Source organism: Macrobrachium nipponense, chromosome 39 (genome assembly GCF_015104395.2).
Source record: "Macrobrachium nipponense isolate FS-2020 chromosome 39, ASM1510439v2, whole genome shotgun sequence".
NCBI lineage: Eukaryota > Metazoa > Arthropoda > Malacostraca > Decapoda > Palaemonidae > Macrobrachium > Macrobrachium nipponense.
Genome location: NC_061099.1, coordinates 4,242,059 through 4,264,608, shown reverse-complemented (window position 1 = coordinate 4,264,608; position 22,550 = coordinate 4,242,059). Strand labels below are relative to the sequence as shown.

Below are 22,550 nucleotides of genomic sequence, written 5' to 3'. Positions count from 1 at the left end.
AAACTGGTTATAATTTAGTCATTCCGTTCCTTTGATGTTACGGCACAGGAGAAAGTTAAAGGAGCCAAATATAAAATATAAATATATATACACCAATATATATATATATATATATTATATATATATATATATATATATATATCATGATATCATATATATATAAGACCTATATATGTGTGTGTGTGTGTGTAATGTATGTAATGTAATTTATAAGGATTTTTTTATGTCAAAAAGTATTAGCATAAATAATAGCTTCTCTCTCTCTCTCTCTCTCTCTCTCTAACATCTCTCTCTCTCTCTCTCTCTCTCTCTCTCTTATTATATTTATATATATATATATGAGAGAGAGAGAGCGAGAGAGAGAGAGAACTACTGGACCCCACTGCCTCACAAACGTAACACAGAATAATAAAATAAAGAGACAGAGATGAAAAAAAAAACCAACTCCCTCATTCTTGGGGAGCACAAGGGCAAACAGGGGTGACTGACTTTACGAGTTTTCTTTTCCAATTTTTTTTTTGATTTGTTGATTTTTTTATTCGATAACTGTTTATTGGAAGACAAATCCTGGAGCCTACTGCTCTGGCATTTCCATTGAAATTTTTACTTCTTTAAATAATATATAGTGTATATACATATATATTATAGTATATATATAATATTTATATATTATATATATATTGCACTCTAATTAAAAGCTAATAGGTTTGGCAATGTCAATATGCAGCACGTCATCTATTGAATGGTGTCAAGGTGGAGATGACGAGAGAGAGAGAGAGAGAGAGAGAGGAGAGAGAGAGAAGAGAGAGAGAGAGAGAGAGTTTTCCTGAATTTTCATAGGATGTTGATAAATTTTTAAGGCTGCTTGGATGTACTTTATCGTATCACGTTCAAACAAAGCAAGACTAACTTTAAGTCAGCCAAATATCAATTCCTATATATTTCTACATATAAAGAATTTGACAAAAATATAATCTATACAAATAATTTATCTTCAAACCACGCAATATTATACAATCAATGCATTCCTAAGAGCATATACCACTTAGATTCTATTGATCTCAACCTTTGTACAAACCATGTATCTAATTTTTATATTTTTGGACAGTCAGTCATCTCACTGCAGGATATATCGAGTACCCAGGGTCGAATGATTTTTGGTGGAAAACTACTTTTAACAAGAACAAAATAGAATTTTCTGTACAGCGTATAATGCTGTATGAAACTCTCAGTCACGGCCCATGAAACTCTCCTCTCAGCCGCGGCCCATGAAAATTTCAACCACGGCCCGGTGGTGGCCTGTGTTGTTGGCACCTCTGGCGAGCACATCTAGCTTTGACCTTATATAAGATCAAAATTACCGAGGCTTGAGGGCTGCAATTTGGTATGTTTGGTGACTGGAAGGTGGATGATCAACATACCAATTTGCAGCCCTCTAGCCTCAGTAGTTTTTATGATCTGAGGACGGACAGACAAATAGCCATCTCAATGTTTTTCTTTTACAGAAAACTAAAAATGGCAATCAACTTTCAGAGGTTGGTGTGGCCGTTATTGCTGCAAGCATCCCTGAATCATTTCGTCTTGTGGCTAAAGAGAGTCCACTGGTTTGAGCTGATAGGAGAATCGATTCCAAGGATGACTTTGCAACCCTTAGAAGGATGTCTTTAAGTAATTTCATTTGCATGTCAGTCGGTCAGGCTGGCTTCACTCAACTTTCACAATTTTGGACTGTTGCATTGAATATGTTGCACAAGTTTGAATAATCTTCAATAAAAGCCATTCTTATTTATAGAAAACATACTGCTCCCTTTTATACCTGATACGTATGTCATTGCAATAATCGCAACACCTTAAATTACTTCTCAATTTACTCACACTTTTTGGATACGCCCGTCACTACGAAGTCTAAGACCTAAATGAAAACGAAATGAAGACATTCTGACGTACGGATACAGATTCGAACTTGCATTCGGTATATCAGAATGAGGTCACGTTGACCAATTCGAAATTACGAGGATTGTTTATTTTTCTTTGTGTTTGTAAGGGGTTTTTATGTTGCATGGAACCAGCGGTTATTCAGCAACGGGACCAACGACTTGACGTGACCTCCGAACCACGTTGAGAGTGAACTTCTATCACTAGAAATACACATCTCCGACCCCTCAATGGAATGCCAGAGAATCGAACTCGCGGCCACCGAGGTGGCAGGCAAAGACCATACCAACCACGCCACCGAGGCGCTGAAATTACGAGGATCCCGAGGTTACTGCAAAAGCAATTGATGTTTCAGGCTCGTAGGAGTTCTGAACGGCGAGAATATGCGATGAAACATTCCTTTTCATTCGAGGAATCGTTGTCGGATCACAATAAAGTCAAAACCCAATCACAAGGCCCTTCAAGTAGTTCTGCTGGAAAGGGCCTTTCAATTAAGCCACTGTGTACCGTACTTCATATTATGAAACAATAGACAACTTCCTTTTTCACCGATTCACCTTTCACTTTCCTCTTCATAACAACTAGGGCTCAACCAACCTTCATTCTCCTCTCTCTCTCTCTCTCTCTCTCTCTCTCTCTCTCTCTCTCTCTCTCTTTTCTGAGTTTCACTGATATCACACAAGCAACTGTTCCCTCTCCTTATCGGGATGAAGGTCGTTGAAGAAATCTTTTTAAAAAAATGGATCACAGGACAAATTGACTTAATGGGATACAAGAATCTTTCTTCACCGAGTCAGAAAAGTGGGTTAAGTGGGTTCAAGCTAGAAAAGTGGGTTCAAATAAAAAGTGGGTTAAGTGGGATCAACTCAGAAAAGAGGGTTATGTGGGTTCAAATAAAAAAAGTGGGTTAAGTGGGTTCAAATAAACAAGTTGGTTAAGAGGGTTCAAGTCCGAAACGTGGGTTAAGTGGGTTCAAGTCAGAAAAGTAGGTTAAGTGGGTTCAAATAAAAAAGTGGGTTCAAGTCAGTGTGTACGTACGAGATCACTCGAGTCAAATCACAGATTTTTGTTTTTATTCTAAGTTTAAGTAAATATAACTTTGGATGTTGTTCCCTGAGTCTTCACTTAAATGTGCATTTTTTGTTAGAGAGAGAGAGAGAGAGAGAGAGAGAGAGAGAGAGAGAGAGAGAGAGAGAGAGATGGTTTACACATTTCCTTCCGCCTTCATTAAGAGCCCAGTTCAAAGACAGCAAATGTTTACCAAATGTTGGGACTTTTGTACCCACAGCTTCCGTACCCTCCCACGTCAGAAACGGGTTAGAAATAGGAAGGAGCAAATACTGCACGTCATCCTGAATGATTCACTGGGGAAGGTCTTCCTGTTTGTCGTGGTATTCGATCTCTATTCCATTAACTGTAACTTGAAATGACCTGGCCTCTGGATCTTCCACGTGGTAGAATGAGGAACCGTAAGAGATAGAAGACACTCTACAGAGAGAGAAGGGGGAACAGTACAATAATATGCAATTTAGGCCAAAGGCCAAGCGCTGGGACCTATGAGATCATTCATCACCGAAAGGACAATTGAGAGTAAGAGGTTTGAAAAGTTTAACAAGAGGAAAACCTTCTGGAGTTGCAATACGAAAAATTGTTATTAGAAGGCTGAGAAAAGTAAGATGGAAGAAAGAGAATATGAACGGAGGCAGAGTAAAAGGAATGAAATGGGTTGTAGCTAGGGGCCTAAGGGACGCTGCAAAGGACCTTAAGTAATGTAGGCAGCACTGACGGCAATATCAACTACGAGTAAAATACTGTATCCCACTACGGTCGTAAAAGAGATCGTGTTATCTTCTCTCCCCTGTTTTATGATGTTTATTGGCGTTTCCCCTTTTAGAGGGATTGGCAGGAGGAAAAGAGAATCATTTAATTTCCCCGTAGGTAAAGCACATCTTACCCTGGAATGAAGGAAATGCTTCTGAAGTCTAATTATGGTCTGACTACTGGGGAAATGTTTCTTTGTACATAAGAAAAGAAATATTATGACGGTGGAATATTACTATAATTTGTCTCTTGTTTGCAGTCTATGTTTTATATAAACGAGATAGCTGAGTACTTTCGGTCCTGTTCGGACCCTTTACTGTTCAGTAAAGGGTCCGAACAGGACCAAAAGTACTCGGCTATCTCGCTTTTTCATTTTTTCCTTCGTGGCAAAAAACCTTTATTTATACATAGCATCATGTTTTATATACTTCGTGATCAAGTTATTCACACACACACACACACACACACACACACACACACACACACACACACACACACATATATATATATATATATATATATATATATATATATATACATAATATGTAGGATCTACTGGTCACTTTTTTTACAGATACATATGCAACTATAATAGCCACAATACCCTCTCTTAACTTCTTGAGCAAAGAATTCAATAAGTTATATGGGCATTGTGGCATATATACATACTTATATATATATATATATATATATATATATATATATATATATATATGATATATAGTATACATACGTATATGTGTTGTTGCTACTGCATTAAAATTTTATATAGGCGTGCAAGTTGCATGCAAGGACTAAATAAATTTTTTACGATAAGATAAGCATATTCATGAGAATATGGAAAGGGATTCAAACATAAGCGATAAGGAAATGCAATCAATTGGCAAATTATCCTAAATTATCATATTTTGCATTCAGTTGCACATACATATATATCATATATATATATATTAGTATATTTTTGTATATATACATGTACTTGAAGAGAGAGAGAGAGAGAGAGAGAGAGAGGAGAGAGAGAGAGAGAGAGAACCTTCGCACGAGTGCTCCAAATCCAAAGCGCGCCTGCGCATATGCGCAGTCAACGGGCACTTCATTGGAAAATACCAATGCTGTACCAAGTACTCATTATCAACGTTGCGATAACAAAAACAAGACGTTATGTCACGCACAGTATATGATTTAACGACTTATTCGTGTCAGGGTCATACCTTCCCAGGGCCACTCCCCTCCTCACAAAAAAAAAAAAAAAAAAAAAAAAAAAAAAAACATTCTATCGCCTTAGGTTCGCTTGGTGGATAAGGTGGGTGGGTGGCTTACCGTTATAGTCATTTTCTGTCCAGTAATATCTCTCTCTCTCTCTCTCTCTCTCTCTCTCTCTCTCCTACACAATATGCCGCTTCTCTATATCTAAACTGAGCCCTAAACATAAGAGAGAAAGTACTCAAATTTATGTGCACACAAACAATAAACCTTAACCACTTATAACCACAAACATTATACGTTATATTACATAACAGATTTAAGTCACAAACAAACTAAACAAACATTACATTCCTCCACACTAACCCGAATGGGGGCGCTCACAACACACACACACGTGTATACGTATGTGTGCATATTTGTTCGTGTGTGTGCGTACTACTTTCACCTTGCGCCAGAGGACAGACGCCTTTCCAGGTGACGTGCTTTCTAAACGCCCTTTCTCCGAGGCTCACCTGGGAAAACCCGCCCGCACATCGAGAGACGCGGCTTATGCTAATTACAGGCGGGACGGTGTGATATTGGAAAGGTATTGTGGAAGTACGTAGGCCACTGTGCTACATCCTGCGGGACGCGTGACGTCACGGCGTCAACAAGGCCATGAGTGAGGTGCGGGGACGAATAAATAAATGATATGATGCTGTGTGGCAATGACTTATTATTAACTTGGTGGGGCTTTCCCAGGCGAGGATTCAGAAAATGGTGACTTATTATTATTATTATTATTATTATTATTATTATTATTATTATTATTATTATTACTATTATTATTATTATTATTATTATTAGTGAAAAAAGTGAGTTTTATCTATGAAGTTATTTCCTCATAACTAAAAACAATTCGTGTTCTCAAATGAGAAATGAAAGAAAAAAAAACTGTGACGGTTTATCCAAAGAACAAAAACAGTCATCGAAAACATTGAGTAATTTCATGATTTAAAAGAAGTTTCATAATGAGAGAGAGAGAGAGAGAGAGAGAGAGAGAGAGAGAGAGAGAGAGAGAGAGAGAATCCTGATTTCATGAAGCTAAGTAGATACCATCATTACGAGAGAGAAAGAGATATCTCAACCTTACGAAACTAAAATTCTAACGAGATACTTGGAATACACGAGAGAGAGAGAGAGAGAGAGAGAGATCAAATCCTTCTATTACGAAGCCGCGCCGCTATCAACTTTATCACGGCAATAAAACCACACTCGAACAAATTATTACCCTTATCTCAAGGTTCACAACCTTATCGTCAAGGATAACGCTTATCTTCCATCTCTCTTATCACGTCATAAAACGAGCGCAGAAGCAGCAGGGGCGGCGGCGGCGGCGGCGGCGGCGCATGCGCAATCAAGACGCGTGGGAATTCCGTTTGGAGATAAGAGTGACGAAGTGAATAGAAATATTATCGATGCGATGTGACGTCCTGAACTTTCCCGGGTCGATGCACACAGATAAGGTGTGCAATAAATAGATTTTTGCTTTTAAATGTGCGTTGAATTTGAATGTGTATCTTTGTATGTGATTGTGACGCTTGCATGCGTGGTGGGAGTATGATACAACTGGAGTTATATATATATATATATATATATATATATATATATATATATATATATATATATATATATATCTATATATATATATATATATGTATATATATATATATTGGAGTTTTTATATATACATATACATACACACACATATATGTATATACATATATATGTATATATAATATATATATATATATATATATATATATATATATGTGTGTGTGTGTGTGTGTGTGTGTGTCACAGTAGCAAAACAAAGGACACTCCCCAGTATTTCGAATTAAAAACAAGAAAAAAAAACTAATATCGAAAAACGCACACACGTACAAAACCTTCATCTCTAATCACCACCAAATTACGTAACGCCACCAGCAAATCAGCAACACTCATTCCCTTCTCCTTCTCCTTCTTCTTCTTCTTCTTCTACGATACGAGCCTTATCGACAGCTTCTTCTCCACAAAGAAAAGATCTCTGTTTCTCCCGGGAAATCCCACAGTTGCCATACGAGAAACACAAAGGCAACACTTTTCAGTGGCGTGATCACAATTGGTTTCCTGACCTCCGTTCGTTCATAATCAGAATTGGTAATGACACACATTTTTTTTTTTTCTGGACGTATCAGAGGAGTTCTCGTGACTGTGCTGGTTTTTTCAGGTCCGGGCAGCTTGGTGGTCGTATATTTTTCACAGCTTTGTAATTGACATATTCCTCGTAAGGTGTACTGTGGGCATTACTTTTGGTTCGTTGAGATGTCCCTTAGGCCCGTAGCTGCAACCCCTCTCATTCATTTTACTGTACCTACTTTTCTTTTCTCTTTCTTCATCTTACTTTCCTCAGTCCTCTCCTAATAATTGTTTCAGAGCGTAACTGCGAGGTTATCTTCCTAATAACCCTTTAATAAAAACCTTTTCATTCTCAATATCCTTTCAGCTCTGAATGACCTCATAGGCCCCACCAACGCTGGGCCTTTGGACCAAAATTTATATTCCATTCATATCCCTTAATTGACATATCCGTAAAGAAATGCATTTGCATAACGTATATAAATAACTGTACATTCATAAAATTGTTCAAGTAATGCCATTTGTATATTATACAGTTAATGGGAGATCCTCACTTGAATATAAAATGAGCAACAAAACTTTCGATTATTATAATAAAGTCGTCTTCTGGATACTGAATATGGCTTTATAATAAATGGCAAAAGTATTCTTATGGCCTTTTTATTTTCATGAGAGGATCTTAGTCATTGCGTTTTATTTACACATTAAAAAAATAATGTATAGTTTAATACAGTATTACCTGCAACAACTCTTGCCCAAATATGAAAATTCATATATTGGCACGTAAAATTCAAATCAACTAAAATACAACCTTTTCAGATGCAAAAACCAATTTCACAACTCCTAAAAAAGGCCAAGGCTGCTCTAACCGGTAATAACCAGAAACCCAACAGTCAGATTTCAAATTAGCCAATCACTGATTGCTAAAAAAATCTTTACCCAATAAGGGATGAGCTCTCCTCACAGGCAGTCGGTTCTCAATGCCAGATGATTATTCAGCCAAATTGCAGCATAATTATGGGTCATGGGAACGCAATACAAAGTGAGCCACAGAGGAAGTTTTTCAATCATTTTCGACACTAAACTTATGAATAAATACTGAAGCAGGAATATGTTTCAGATGCCACTATCGCACAATCAAGCTTCCATTGAAAAAAAGAAAAAAAACAAAACAGCATGAAAGTAATACACATAGATTAAACAACCACGAAAAGTTAGGAAAACTAAAGTAGCGGATATCAATATTCCGCAAAGTAAGTAGCACGCGCTACCACTTAGGAAGAAGGAACTGAAGTCATCGATGGATGTTTCATGCTGAAGTCAAGCTTATGGGAGATTTGTAGCCATGGTATCTTCCAGCTTCGGTCTAAAGCTTAATCACAGCTTTAAAACACCAAGTTTTGTGTAGTTTTCAATCATATTCAAGATTCAGTGGAGCTGCCAACATCAACACGACGCAAATTGTATTAAGAAAGCTCTTAGGATAAAAGATCTGATAGCAGTGGCATTAATACTATTATTCTGTAGACATTAGGAGCCTTATAGCTGTTGTCAAATATTCTCAGATTTGCTATGTTGAGTCTAAAAGGGAATCATGAGTACTCGATATATTCAGGGCTTCACCTCCGAAGGATATGGGAGTATATATGTGTATGTATATATATTGTATATATATATAGCATATATATATATATAGATATATATTATATATATATATACTTACACAAACATTTATACATATATAATAAATAATATAAATATATATATATATATATATATATAAATATATTATATATATGTATGTATGTATATATATATATATATATAATATATATATATATATATAGGTATGTATGTATGTATGTATGTATGTATGTATGTTTTTTTATATATATATATGTATGTATTATATATATATATATATATATATATATATATATAATATATATATATATATATACATAAGCCACACAGGAAAGTGAAACACTGGAGTAGCTCCAAGATCTTTCGACTCAATGTCCTTTACCTGGCAGACTGACTTCGTGGCTTATACCTTTATTTATGTAATTATCACGTTCCAAACTTTCGTGATTCAGTTAAACAAACATATATATATATACATATACATATATTATATATAATATATATATATATATATATATATATATATATATATATATATATATATATATGAGTGTGTGTGTGTGTGTGTGCGTAAGGCAAAAAAATGTCGGCTACAGGTCAGTCCTTTGAACTCAGCCGGGAGCCACATTTCGTCACCCAAGGGTAGACGGACGGACGGACCTTCCGAAGGCCGGAAAAAGGGGTGTAACCGAGACATTACAAAGGTGGTGGTTAAGGATATCTAACCCTCCTTGTGCTGACATACTAAAGTTAAAAGAGGCAAAGGACAGGAAGGAACAGGAATGTAAGGAAAGTAGAGCTAAGGCCAAAGGCCTACGGAAACTGAGAGTAGGGACGCTGCAAAGAATCTCAAGTAATGCCTACAGTGCACCGCATGAGGTGCACTGAAGGCATTAGCCCCTACCGGAAAGTTGGCCAAGGGAAAAATGCAATATATTTATATAAGCAGAACGACTTAAAAGGGTATGAGTGATGGAAATTAACCTATGAGTTTGATGAATAAACTGACAGCAATTTTAATAGTCATGCATACTACTATTTACATGATTACATATATAAATAGAATGAAAAACTACAAGAATTGACAGTACCCTACTACAGCAATTTAACTCAGCCTACAAATTAAGAATTGGACACACACACACAAACACACACATCCAGCCAAATTCAACCGCTGGAAACAAGAAGACAAATCGAAAAAAAAAAATCGCAAGTGAACTTTAGTTTTTTCTTCTTCTTTCGCTCACCGGTAAATGTGAGATTCCAAATAGAGGGGAAATCCCACAAAGCAGCTAAGAGAGAGAGAGAGAGAGAGAGAGAGAGAGAGAGAGAGAGAGAGAGAGCGTTAGTCTTCTAGCTCTCACGCTGTTGGGTACAATTTACACTTCCCTTCCATGAGTCTGGTTCTGCTGGGTAGAAATGGACGAGAGAGAGAGAGAGAGAGAGAGGAGAGACGTTAGTCTACTCGCTCTCACGTTGTTAGGTGTTAGTTAAACTTCCCTCCCATGCGTCTGGTTCTGGTGGGTAGAACCAACGCCATCTTGAATTGGTAGAACTGGAGGAGACGGAGGAGGAGGAGGAGGAGCAGGGGTGAGGGAGAGTGGTGTGAGGTATATGAGGAAGATAGAAGACATCGGAAAACAGACCAAAAACTGAAGTACTCGTAATTCCAGTCAAGACAAATAGATCTTCTACCTTCTAGTTAATCATGACAGAGCTTCGAAAGATCTTCTCTGTGATGGACGTGGAGTAAATTTCACCGTAATCAAATTCAAACAAAAAGATAATTTATTAATTAAACTCTGATGAATAGTTATGAAATATAAAAACAATTTATTTGCTTCGTCGTTTCTTGAATACAGAAATGAATACAAACAATTATGAAATAAAACAAATTATAACTATAAAATATATAAGAAATTATTTGCTGCGTCAATTCTTGAATACAGAGGAATACAAAGACTTATGAAATATATATAAAATTTTAAGTAACAATTACGAATTATGAAATATACTGACAATGAAATTAAACAACATATACAACTTTCAAATACACAGAGCTCTCTTAGGACATAACCAGATTTTCGAAAATCCCCATTCATAACAATGGCTTTGAAAGTATAAATAAAATAAAATAAAATAAATAAAAAAATAAAAAAAGCTTTGCTCACACGAATGAAATCGGCGCCTGGTACGACCTGATTCCCAGTTTTCCCAACACCCACACACCCCCAATCAGGAGCCTCCCCCCAAAAAAAATCTCTGATTCGCCGTAGATTCAAGCGTATCCTTCTTCTTATATTCTGACGCGCCTTCGTGCATGTGTGCTTGTTTGCGTGCAAAGATAACTAAGCGATAAGAACATTCTAATGACCGAAAGTGCCATCAAAAATTTCACCTGAAGATTATACGACAAAAGGTCTTCCTTGAAATTCCGAGCGCCTTCGGGTCATTTGGTTTAATCTGATATTGGTACCAGTCACTACAAAGACAGACTTTATTTCGCCATCATTACGGAGCGACAATTCAGAGAGAGAGAGAGAGAGAGAGAGAGAGAGAGAGAGAGAGAGAGAGAGAGAGATTTTTCTATAAAAAATGCGTGTAAGTATGCAAGCAAAGGAAAGCAAGACTGGATGCATATTCAAGCAAGTGCAACATACATAAACTTACTAGTTCATATATATATATATATATATATATATATATATATATATATATATATATATATATAAAATATATACACAGGTATACCTACAGCACTGCAATCTATTGAAAAGAAATATCTTCCCACCATACAACCACAGTTACATAATTACATACCTTTTCCATGTCTTCCAAAGTCATATTGGTTTCCCCTACAAGAACCACAAAGCGTTATATAAAATTTTTATGGCCATAGAACAGAACCGCAGCTGCATCGTGTAATTATTCATTATTTCTTATGAGTCTATATTTCATCCTATGAGTGTACCATATATATATATATATATATATATATATATATATATATAATATATATATATATATATATATATATATATATATATATATACACACACAACTGCAATATCCTTGTTGCATATATACCCTATCACAAGTGCTGTTGAAACCCAATCTCCCATTTTTATTTTGAACATCTACTATAAATATTACAAATACCTACAGTAAATTTGGATAACTACCGGACAGGTCGGCAACGCGACCTCTTTCCGATACTCTGAACGCGGAATCGAATCCTGCTAAGGTCATCGGAATGACTTCATATTCTTGCATCTGGATCCGTGGCTCTGTAGCATCAAGAGCTTCCAAAAAGTGCGTAGAATTCGAGAAGTTAAAAAAGAATTGTGGTTATCACAATATTTATATTTATGTGATCTACCTGCATTGCCTGCTTGTATGATTATACGTTGCATGGAACCAGTGGTTATTCAGCAATGGAATGGCCGAGAATCGAACTCGTCTATCTGCATTGTTATGGGCTAATAACGTACTTCTAAGTAGGAACTGGAATATAACATTTACGTCGTCATTCAGCGCTCAAAATAATATTGAAACAATTATTAAGAGAGGGTGGAAAGTATGGTGGAAGAAAGAGAATATGAAAGGAGGTATGGTAAAAGGAATGAAAGGGGTTGCAGCTAGGGGCCGAAGGGAGGCCGCAAAGAACCTTAAGTCATGCCTACAGTCCACCGGATGAAGTATATAGTGTATATATTTCTAAATATGCTGCGTCTTCGAAATCAGGAAAGCCCTTCAAAAGGACACAGCTTTGGCTGCTTGGAAAACCACAACAATTTTATTTTTTTTTTTTTTTTTTCACTGTTTTGACTTGGGGAAGTGGATCATGAAATCTTCCCGGTGACGTAGGGAATGACGTTGGAAGAGGATGATAACTGATGCAGAAGGATATAGAAGAGATATTTCCTAAGAGTTCAGAGAATTGGTTGGGTCCAGTGACGGGCCCTTGGGGATGCTGATTTTCTGGCAATTGCCATATTGTGGGTCTGTATCTCTCTACACTAACGTCAATGTACGCCTACGATACTATGCTTGTATATATACAACACAATAGTAAAAGTGGTAGTAGTTCAATGTACTCCTACTGCTAGTATTAATATATAAAAATATTAATGATAATGGTAATCTCAAGCCTCAGTTTCTTTCCAGAAAAATCAAGAGATGAAATAGTGAATTTCCTTTACCGGGTAGTGACAAGCAATGCTAAAATATGTCTATGCAGATGAACTGGAATGCATTATCATTCAGTCGTTATTTCTTTATTTCAACTGGGGAAGGGGTGGTGGGAGGGGGATACAGGTGATAAGAGTGCGGGATTTCCCATTCTGACTTTTAAAAGGAACTTCGGTTTAATATTACAGTATATGATTCAGGTTGAATAGTGATATGAATCACACACACACACACACACACACACACATATATATATATATATATATATATATATATATATAATATATATATATATATATGTGTGTGTGTGTGTGTGTGTGTGTGTGTGTGTGTGTATGTGTGTGTGTGTGAGTGTGTGTCTGTGCATCTCTTTGAAAAGTAGCTTTACAGTAAGCAATCATAATTATTCAAAAAGTATCTCCACAGTAAGGACGTGTGATTATATCTGCGCCACAAACGTGCAGGTGAGTGGCTTATTGTTTTCGAAGTATCAGTAACTATTCCATCCCCCAATATGGTCACAGGTTCCACCCTCGAGTCAGATCCTAGTTCCATCTGCGGTTCTGCTTGACGTACACTACTTGCGTCATAAAAAATTGACGTACACTACGTGCGTCATAAAAAAAGAAGAATTTCCTGAAGACAAAAGCACAAACGCACTTAAACACATAACTCTGGGTCCGACAACCCAGGCGCATGCGTGAATGAAAGGAAGCATTCAAGGGAGAGTGTTATTCGTCTGTTATTTACACAACATCCAGGAAAGATAACTCTTGTATACGTAAGGCATACTTGCATGAAACTCTCTCTCTCTCTCCTCTCTCTCTCTCTCTCTCTCTCTCTCTCTCTCTCTCAGTAAAGTGTGGCCGCTTCCAAAATGCACGAGCAACACTTGAAAAACTAAAATTCAGTTACAATTCAAAATTTGACCAAAAATATCTAATAATTTATGAAAATTGAAAAAAAATAATATAACCAAAAGGAAATATCAACCCCCCCACCCCCCCAAAAAAACAACGAAAAATCTTAAAATAATTAGAATATAAAAAGGAAATCTTATGACCCAAAAACCGAATTAAATTATGAAAAAAAAAATATTATGACCCAAAACACGAATAAAATTTTGAAAACAAATAATAGAATAAAAATAGAAAATATTATGACCCAAAAACGAAACAAATAATGAAAAATGAAAACAAAAGAATATAAAGGAAATATTGTGACGATGAGAAAAACGAATAAAATCAATAAAGAATTTGAAAAAATAAAAATAAAAATTACAAAGGAAATATCATGACACTTCCCTCCGGCCACTGAGGGAAACCCCAAACCTCTCTTTCAGATGAAACCACAGTGGCCTATTCTGCACATCCTATATTCTTCGTCAGAGGAGGAGGAGGAGGAGGAGGAGGAGGAGGAGAGGAGAAGAAGAAGGAGAAGGAGAAGGAAGGAAGAGGAGGAGGAGGAGGAGGAGGACTTTTAATATATGGAATAATGTTATTCCTTATAATATAGTATGTGATTCTAAACGATAATGGAACTATATATGGGATGTATATATACTTATACACTGACGTCAGAGGATATATTCACAAGCATATATATATATATATATATATATATATATATATATATATATATATATTATATATATATATATATATATATATAATGTATAATATCATATACATATGTATCATATATATAAAAGCTTACGGAGGAGGTACACACAAAGAGAAAACTGTTTAAAAATCAAGTTTTCAGAGGAGCTAGAGATAAAGAAAAGCTATTCAGCGAGAACCTATGGCCTCAAAATGGCTATTTTCACGTGACCGTCATCCTACACGGACCCATTGCGCAGGAAGAGAAAGTAAGACGGAAAGGATTCCTTAGACAAAACATTCCTCCCACTCCCTACTTTCTATCTCGTGTCAAAATAACACCAAGATGCCAGGAGACGAATTTTGTTTGTATGGTGTTTTTACGTTGCATGGAACCAGTGGTTATTCAGCAACGGGACCAACGGCTTTCCGTGACTTCCCAACCACGTCGAGCGTGAACTTCTATCACCATAAACACACATCTCTCACACGTCAATGGAATGCCCGAGAATCGATCTCGCGGCCACCGAGGTGGCAGGTCTAGACCATACCGATCACGCCACTGAGGCGCTAAAAGGAGACGAATTTGGGGAAATTCGAGAGTAGTACTTATCGCTCCTTGACAGGGGAAAACGTTCATGCATAAATTGACAAATCTCCTGGGGAAGACCACCTCGCAGAATCGAGTTAAAGCAGTCTGACCAGTGGTCTGATAATTTGGTCCGATAAGTGGCCTGGTAAGCAGCTTAGTAAATGGTCTGATAAGTGGTCTGATAAGTTGTCTGATAATAATTGTTCTGGTAAGTGGTCTGATAAGTTGTCTGATAATTGGTCTGGTAAGTGGTCTGATAAGTTGTCTGATAATTGGTCTGGTAAGTGGTCTGATAAGTTGTCTGATAAGCGGTCTGGTAGGCAGTCTGATAAGTGGTCAGGTAAGCGGCCTGGTAAGTGTCTGATAATTGTTCTGATAAGTGGTCTGGTAAGTTTCTGTTAATTGTTCTGATACATGGTCTTGTAAGCGGTCTGATAAGTGGTCGGGTAAGTTGTCTGATAAGTAGTCTGATAATTGGTCTGATAATGGTCTAGTAAGTAGTCTGATAAGCACTCTGGTGAGTGGTCTGATAAGTGGTCTGGCCTAATTCAAACCGAAAGCGCTCCATAGCTACCTTTTTGATGATCTCGGCTTTCACCTGCTTATGGCATTATTCGTCAATGCACCCATGAGGATATTATATGGTTATTTACATATTACGTGATTTTCGGCTTCATATATGTGAATATACGTAAACTTCACGCTCGCAAGTGATTTAGTGGCATCAATAAGTTTCTTGCAGGTATCTTCATACCGACGGAGATTTTTCTCCCGATTCTCGTTCGTCAGTTTTTGGTGAAAAATACGCAGACTTCCTTCTTCCATTTATTGAATTTTGTCTTGGCAGCAGCTGTTTCGCCTTATGGCATTACCAAGCGACCACCGACTTACATACAATCTGGCTTCTAATTCCATAAGGCGGAACAGCTGTCGCGCCAAATTTCAATAAATGGAAAAAGGAAGTTGCGCATTTTTCACCAGAAATTTGACGAACGAGAATCGGAAGATACTCCGTCGGAATGCAGATACCTACAAGAAACTTACTGATGCCACTAAAGCAATTGCTTTTAACGAAAGCTGTATAACAGAAAAACTATGCCGTAAAAGTGTATATGTAATATATATATATATATATATATATATATATATATATATATATATATATATATATATATATTCTTTATATCTTTATATATCCATATATATATATACATATAAAATGTATACTAAATCTATATAATATATAGTTATATATACAAAATTATTATATATATTATAAATATATTTATTAAATAGATATATATATATATAATAATTATTATATATATTTATTATATATATGTATAACTGAATCACGAAAGTTTGGAACGTGATAAACCATAAATAAAGGCATAAGCCACGAAGGGAAGATAAACTACGGAGTTTCCGCAAGATCTTTCAACTCAACGTCCTTTACTTAGCCGACAAACTCTTCTTGCAGAAACTCCGTTGTTTATCTTTCCTTCGTGGCTTATGCCTTTAATATATATATATATATATATATATATATATATATATATATATATAATATATATTATATCTATACTATATATATATATATATATATATATATATATATATATATATATATATATATAATATATAATATATAGAGAGAGAGAGAGAGAGGAGAGAGAGAGAGAGAGAGAGAGAGAGAGAGGCGAGAGAGAGAGAGAGCGGAGATTGAGAGAGAGAGACGTCAACCATGAAAACAGTTCAATGCCACCAGCGCTATCCATTCATAGCACGTTTTTCGCGCAAGGGAATGATACAATGAATATCCACCCACTATGGAGAGAGAGAGAGAGAGAGAGAGAGGGAGAGAGAGAGAGAGTCCTTGGCGGTTGGTGATGAATCTGTCCATCGACATACATGTCACCGACTCACCTTGAAATCAATGACAGATAAATCATTGTTCTGTCTGAATGCGTGGATGATAATAATAATGATAACAATTAGAATATTGATAATAATAATATAATAATAATAATAATAAATAATAACAATAATAATAATAATAAAAAGAAGAAGAGGAAGAAGAGGAAAAAATATAATTAATTATAATGACATTATATATATATATATAATATATATATATATATATATATATATATATATATATATATATTATATATAGTAATTATAGACATTATATATAAATATAAATATATATATATATATATATATATATATATATATATATATATATACATACATGCATATATAAGATATATTATATATATTATTATAATATTATATATATATATATATATATATATATATATATACTATTCTAATATATAATATATAATTAAGTAACTAATAATAATAATAATAATAATAATAATAATAATATTAATAATAATAATAATAATAATGATAATAATAATAATAATAATAATAATCGCCAACTTTCCCGTGGGAATCTTGAGTCAAATCATTAGTATCCTTTTTTTGTGGTGGTGGTGGAGGAGGAGGAGGAGTATCAATTTCGGACAGGCACTGAAGAGCCACGAGGAAGCGAACACAGCTGGCTGGATCTTTCCCAAGCCGTCGGCATCTTCCGGGAATCGGTATGAGAGAGAGAGAGAGAGAGAGAGAGAGAGAGAGAGAGAGAGAGAGAGAGAGAGAGAGCCATGTCTGGACTCTTTCTGACGAAGTTTTAATACGCTAGATAACGGGAAATAAATCTTCCCTAAAGAACTGAATTTAAAAAGATAATTTTATAAAAAAAAACATAAATTTGAAAATTCTACGGAATATATAGAATAAAATCCTTAATATCGCAAAAAAACATAAAATCATCTATATTAATGTAAAATATTTAAAAAAAACATATCTAAAATAAAATTCTTATCACCATAAAAAACTATTTCAATTTAAAAATCTCACGGGAACTTCGAAGAAATAAAATGGAAAAATCAGAATCTCTTGAGAGACAAAAGAAAAAAAAACACTTTCGCACGAGCAAAATGGAAAACCTTGCTCACTTCACTTCCTGGAACTAATGCACACGCTGCCCTATGATTTACCTGACAGAGATATGTACAGGTATGGAGAAAACAGGATTAGCAAAAAAAAAAAAAAAAAAAAAAAAAAAAAAAAAAAAAAAACACCACTGACACTGAGCTTTCTCTTGCTCCCTTCTAGGAATTCCTACTTTTTCATTGCTCAAGTTCTTCTTACGTAAGGTGGAAAAGGAGTGGCTAGCTTATTTGATCTAAATTCTGGCTTTACTCAACTTAATAAGTGGACAAAACTAGTCTTGAAGTGTTTGCCATAGCTAAATTTAGTATGGAAGGATCTGTAGTTGGTTAATTCACGTAATCATTCAGTGTGACTTGCTAGAGTTGATATGGAAATTTTTTATCGTAGCATTATAAGTTTTGAGAAATATCACGTCTTAGACAACACAAACAACTCCTCGTGTTTTCACTTACTTGCTGGCACACTTATAAACAGCTTCATAATGCACAAATATAAAATAATATATTGCAAACATTACTCAATATGCCACTAAGCCACTGAAACCACATTAGGGGCCCTTTCCCTTGCGCTATTCGCTAATGAATGAATAAAATACACGAATGAATGAATGAATGAAAAACAGCAAAATAACCCTCCTTAATGAAAGAGGGGTACTCACCCTATAACGGAGCCTTCCTCTTTCCTCTTGGTCGCGTCTGCAGGATGAAGAGGATTCGCGAAAGAGGGAGAGGAGGAATCAGCGCTCCCTCCCACATTCCTCTTGGAGCCCAGAGACGAAGAGGTCGAGGAAAGCGAATGCAAAGAGGAGTAAGATGCCGCCCCTGAAGAGGAGGAAGAGGAAGGGGCAAGGGATGAGGAAGCGGAAGAGGACACGACGGAGGCACTCGACTTCTGCTGAAGGCCCGTCGCTCCGGAGGGCGTTCTAGCCAGCCCGGAGGCGTATAGGTTCTGACGGTCTAACATTCTGATGACTCGACTGTCTCTCTTTCTCTCTCTCTCTCTCTCTCTTGGTCTTTCTCCTTCAATCAATAACGGTAGTAACGGTGCCTCTTGACTAGGATGCTTTATTTTCTCGTTATTTCTCCTCACGTGTAATAATCGTATCTGCTAACCAAGCATCATAGGCCAAGTATATCTGCTGATCACGCCTAGACCGAGCCCAAGTTATATTCGACCGTTTCACCCTAATTACGGAAGCGTTATCATCGATGTAATCACAGCCATCTTGTAATGTATTATCATCACCACTCAAAACAAAACTCATAAAAGAAAAGCAATGTAGTAACGACACTTTCTATAAAAGCACTAAGGCCTAAGTTCATCTATAGGTCTAGAAATCACGGCTTTGTTTACAATACAACACCACTCGTTAAGTTTTCTCCGATTGAGTTCGACGTCTCGAAAGTCTGTCCGATCCATGGGGTCCTTTTTTCGAAAGAGTCTTCCCGCCTCTAACGTGAGATTTGAGTTTTCTTAGTTTTCCCAGTGTTCATGGACGTTCGGTAGGGAGAGACAGTGAGGGAGGGAGCGTCAGCACCGCCAGGAAGCCGAAAGCTTCCTACGGTAAACAAAAGTTGCTGAGTGAGTGGGATCCTGAGCCGCTGAGCCGTCGCGCCACACACGTCCGTCTGCGTCCGCACTCGGCGTTTAAATGAAATCCGAAGGCTTCCAAAACCCGGGCGCCGTTCTCCTCCAGCGCTGATAGCAGCGCGAGTCAGCGTCAGCAGGAAGAATCAGCACCAGCAGCAACCTCGGTCAGCGCTTATAGACGCATAGATGAGATGTGCATATGCTCGTGCATGAACGTACAAGGTAGACTCATATATATTACATGCACAATGACACCCACAAACGCGCACTCACACGCACGCATTAGCAGTACCTGGAGGTCAAAAAAGAAAATATATATATATATATATTATATATATATATCTAGATATATATATATATATATATATACTGAAGAGAAACGGGTTTGTTTTTTAAATAATAGTAGATAACACGGAAGTTGTTCTCTCATAACACGCTCTCTGCGTTCGGCTATATGGCTGAATGGAAGGCAATGGCCCTGTTTAGCTCCAGTCCTTTCAAGGGAAAATTGGTGAGAAGGATTTAAGCTGTTACTATCATCATCATCATCATCATCATTATCACCACCATGAGGCGCACGTAGACCATTATCGTTACTACTAGTATTTATGTCATTGCTGATAAGACGTAAAACATATACGCATGTATGATAAGCAAAATATAAGTTTCAAATTGAGTGTTTGACGTTATCAAAGAAATAATCGATTGATTTTTTTTAGTAATACTTTAAAACATAATATACTTGCAATTAAATTTGATATAGCTACACTAAATAAGTGTGTGTGTATGAGAGAGAGATACTATTTTTTAAAAGTAAAAAGATGCCATGAATACAAGAGAGAGAGAGAGAGAGAGAGATACTATTTTTGTAAAGGTAAAAAGATGCCATAAATAAGAGAGAGAGAGAGAGAGAGAGAGAGAGAGAGAGAGAGAGAGAGCTTTTAATACCACGGTACATACCTCTCTCTCTCTCTCTCTCTCTCTCTCTCTCTCTCTCAATTACGTTTAATTTCAAGGTCTCAAAAGATTTATAAACCTCTCAAAACTTCCTCATGTAATCCAGTACACTTCTTTTTCCCTTGTTCTTTTACTGAAAAAAAAAGAACAGGACACTGAGGCAGAAAACTGACAGTGAAAACAGAGAAGAAATACTCGAAAGGCGATAATAACTTTAGGAACAAAAGAGCAAATCATATGCATAAAAAATCATGGATAGAAAAAGATCAGAATAAAAAATTGTCAGAAAAAAACTAATTTTTTTACACCTGCATGACGGCGAACATCAATTCAATATTAAAGTGGATTTCCCGATCTCTCTCTCTCTCTCTCTCTCTCTCTCTCTCATTGTCCTTCATTCCACTTCTCAATCACGATTACACTGACCCCAATTTGGACAATTGTCAACTTTTTAAGAGACCTGCACTGTTCAGGTAACTTGTGGAATGACGATCTGAGACATCAATTCAATTAATAATTATTATTATCATAGTAATTATAACTTCGAATGTGTAATCCCTCAAGTTAGGTGGCTCTCGTTACCTGATGATTTTCATTCTTTTGTAATGAGGGCTTCTGAGAATTTCATTCACTGGCCCCGAACGCAGTTGCTATCGACTACATGTTATCAAAGAAAGAAGATAACAAGTGAAAGTGTTTGATAAATTTTTAGTGCGCGCGTGCGTATGCAATGGCTCCTGTGGTGGGCTTGTTTCACATGAAAACGGTTCATCTTCTGAATGTTAATTACAAAAATAAACTGCGTAGTATTTGCAACGTAAGCAGGAGTGAATGACTAGGTGAGATATATATAAAACTCAGGCTACAGAACAGAGCACTGGGAACCTTTCATCCATTCAGCGGTCAAGGTAGTGATATGATGAAAGCTTGAATTTCAAGTCAATGGACCTTGTGGTGAGCTAATACCATATCAGCATTGTTCATCTTCCGAATAATAATAATAACAATACCTTTATGCTCCATATGAACAGGGTTCATCTTCCGAATAATAATAATAATAATAATAATAATAATAATAATAATAATAATAAAAATAATAATAATAATACCTTTATGTTCCATATGAACAGGGTTCATCTTCTGAATAATAATAATAACTACAGTAGAATTTCTAAGCAAACATTTTTTGATAACTTAAAAGAAAAATTGTTGATAACTTAAAAAAAAAGATTTAGTTGATAACTTTTCACACATGTAAATGAAGAAGTTAATAAACGTGTTAACTGTTCTGGTTTAGCTCAAAAACGCGTCGTTTAATTCAACAACAACTAAACTTCGGATTGAGATGCTCATTGAGAGCCCCAGTTTTTCCTCAGTCTGAGAGCTTCAAATTAGCTCATCTTCTGAGGAAATTTTGTGGGAAAATCTGACACTTCAGAACACCTGAAATTTTGGTATGTTATACAGCATCAAAAACTGAGAAAAAAAAAGGATACGCCAGTTCGTCAAAACTGGGACAAATTATAATATTTCTTATAAGTGTTTGTCAATTTTGTAATTTACAACAGTTCCTTTGTATACTGTAAATACATTCCTGTGTCTACGTCATAATTGACAGTTATGTTATGCGTAACTGGAGAATACCAAAGCCAAAAGGTGTAATGACACCTTAGTAACGTGACTCTCTCTCTCTTCAAGCACACGACTCGTGCAAAAGCTGTCATACTTTAACACATCATTCTAATAAGCAATTATTTCAAAAATACGTAATCTGTTTCTCCTGAACATTCATTCTTATGCACACACACACACGCACGTGTGTGTGT

General features: G+C 36.1%; 1 protein-coding gene across 1 annotated transcript in view; it reads right to left on the bottom strand.

Annotated features, from left to right (window-relative positions):
* The window catches only part of LOC135210048 (NF-kappa-B inhibitor cactus-like), a 71,701-nt gene extending 51,852 nt beyond the window's left edge, over nt 1-19,849 (bottom strand). Inside the window, exon 1 of the mRNA XM_064242837.1 lies at nt 18,836-19,849. Within this exon, the coding sequence (XP_064098907.1) occupies nt 18,836-19,140 (305 nt within the window). The 5' untranslated portion in view covers nt 19,141-19,849. The remainder of the gene's footprint in view (nt 1-18,835) is intronic.
* Nucleotides 19,850-22,550: the final 2,701 nt, after the last annotated feature.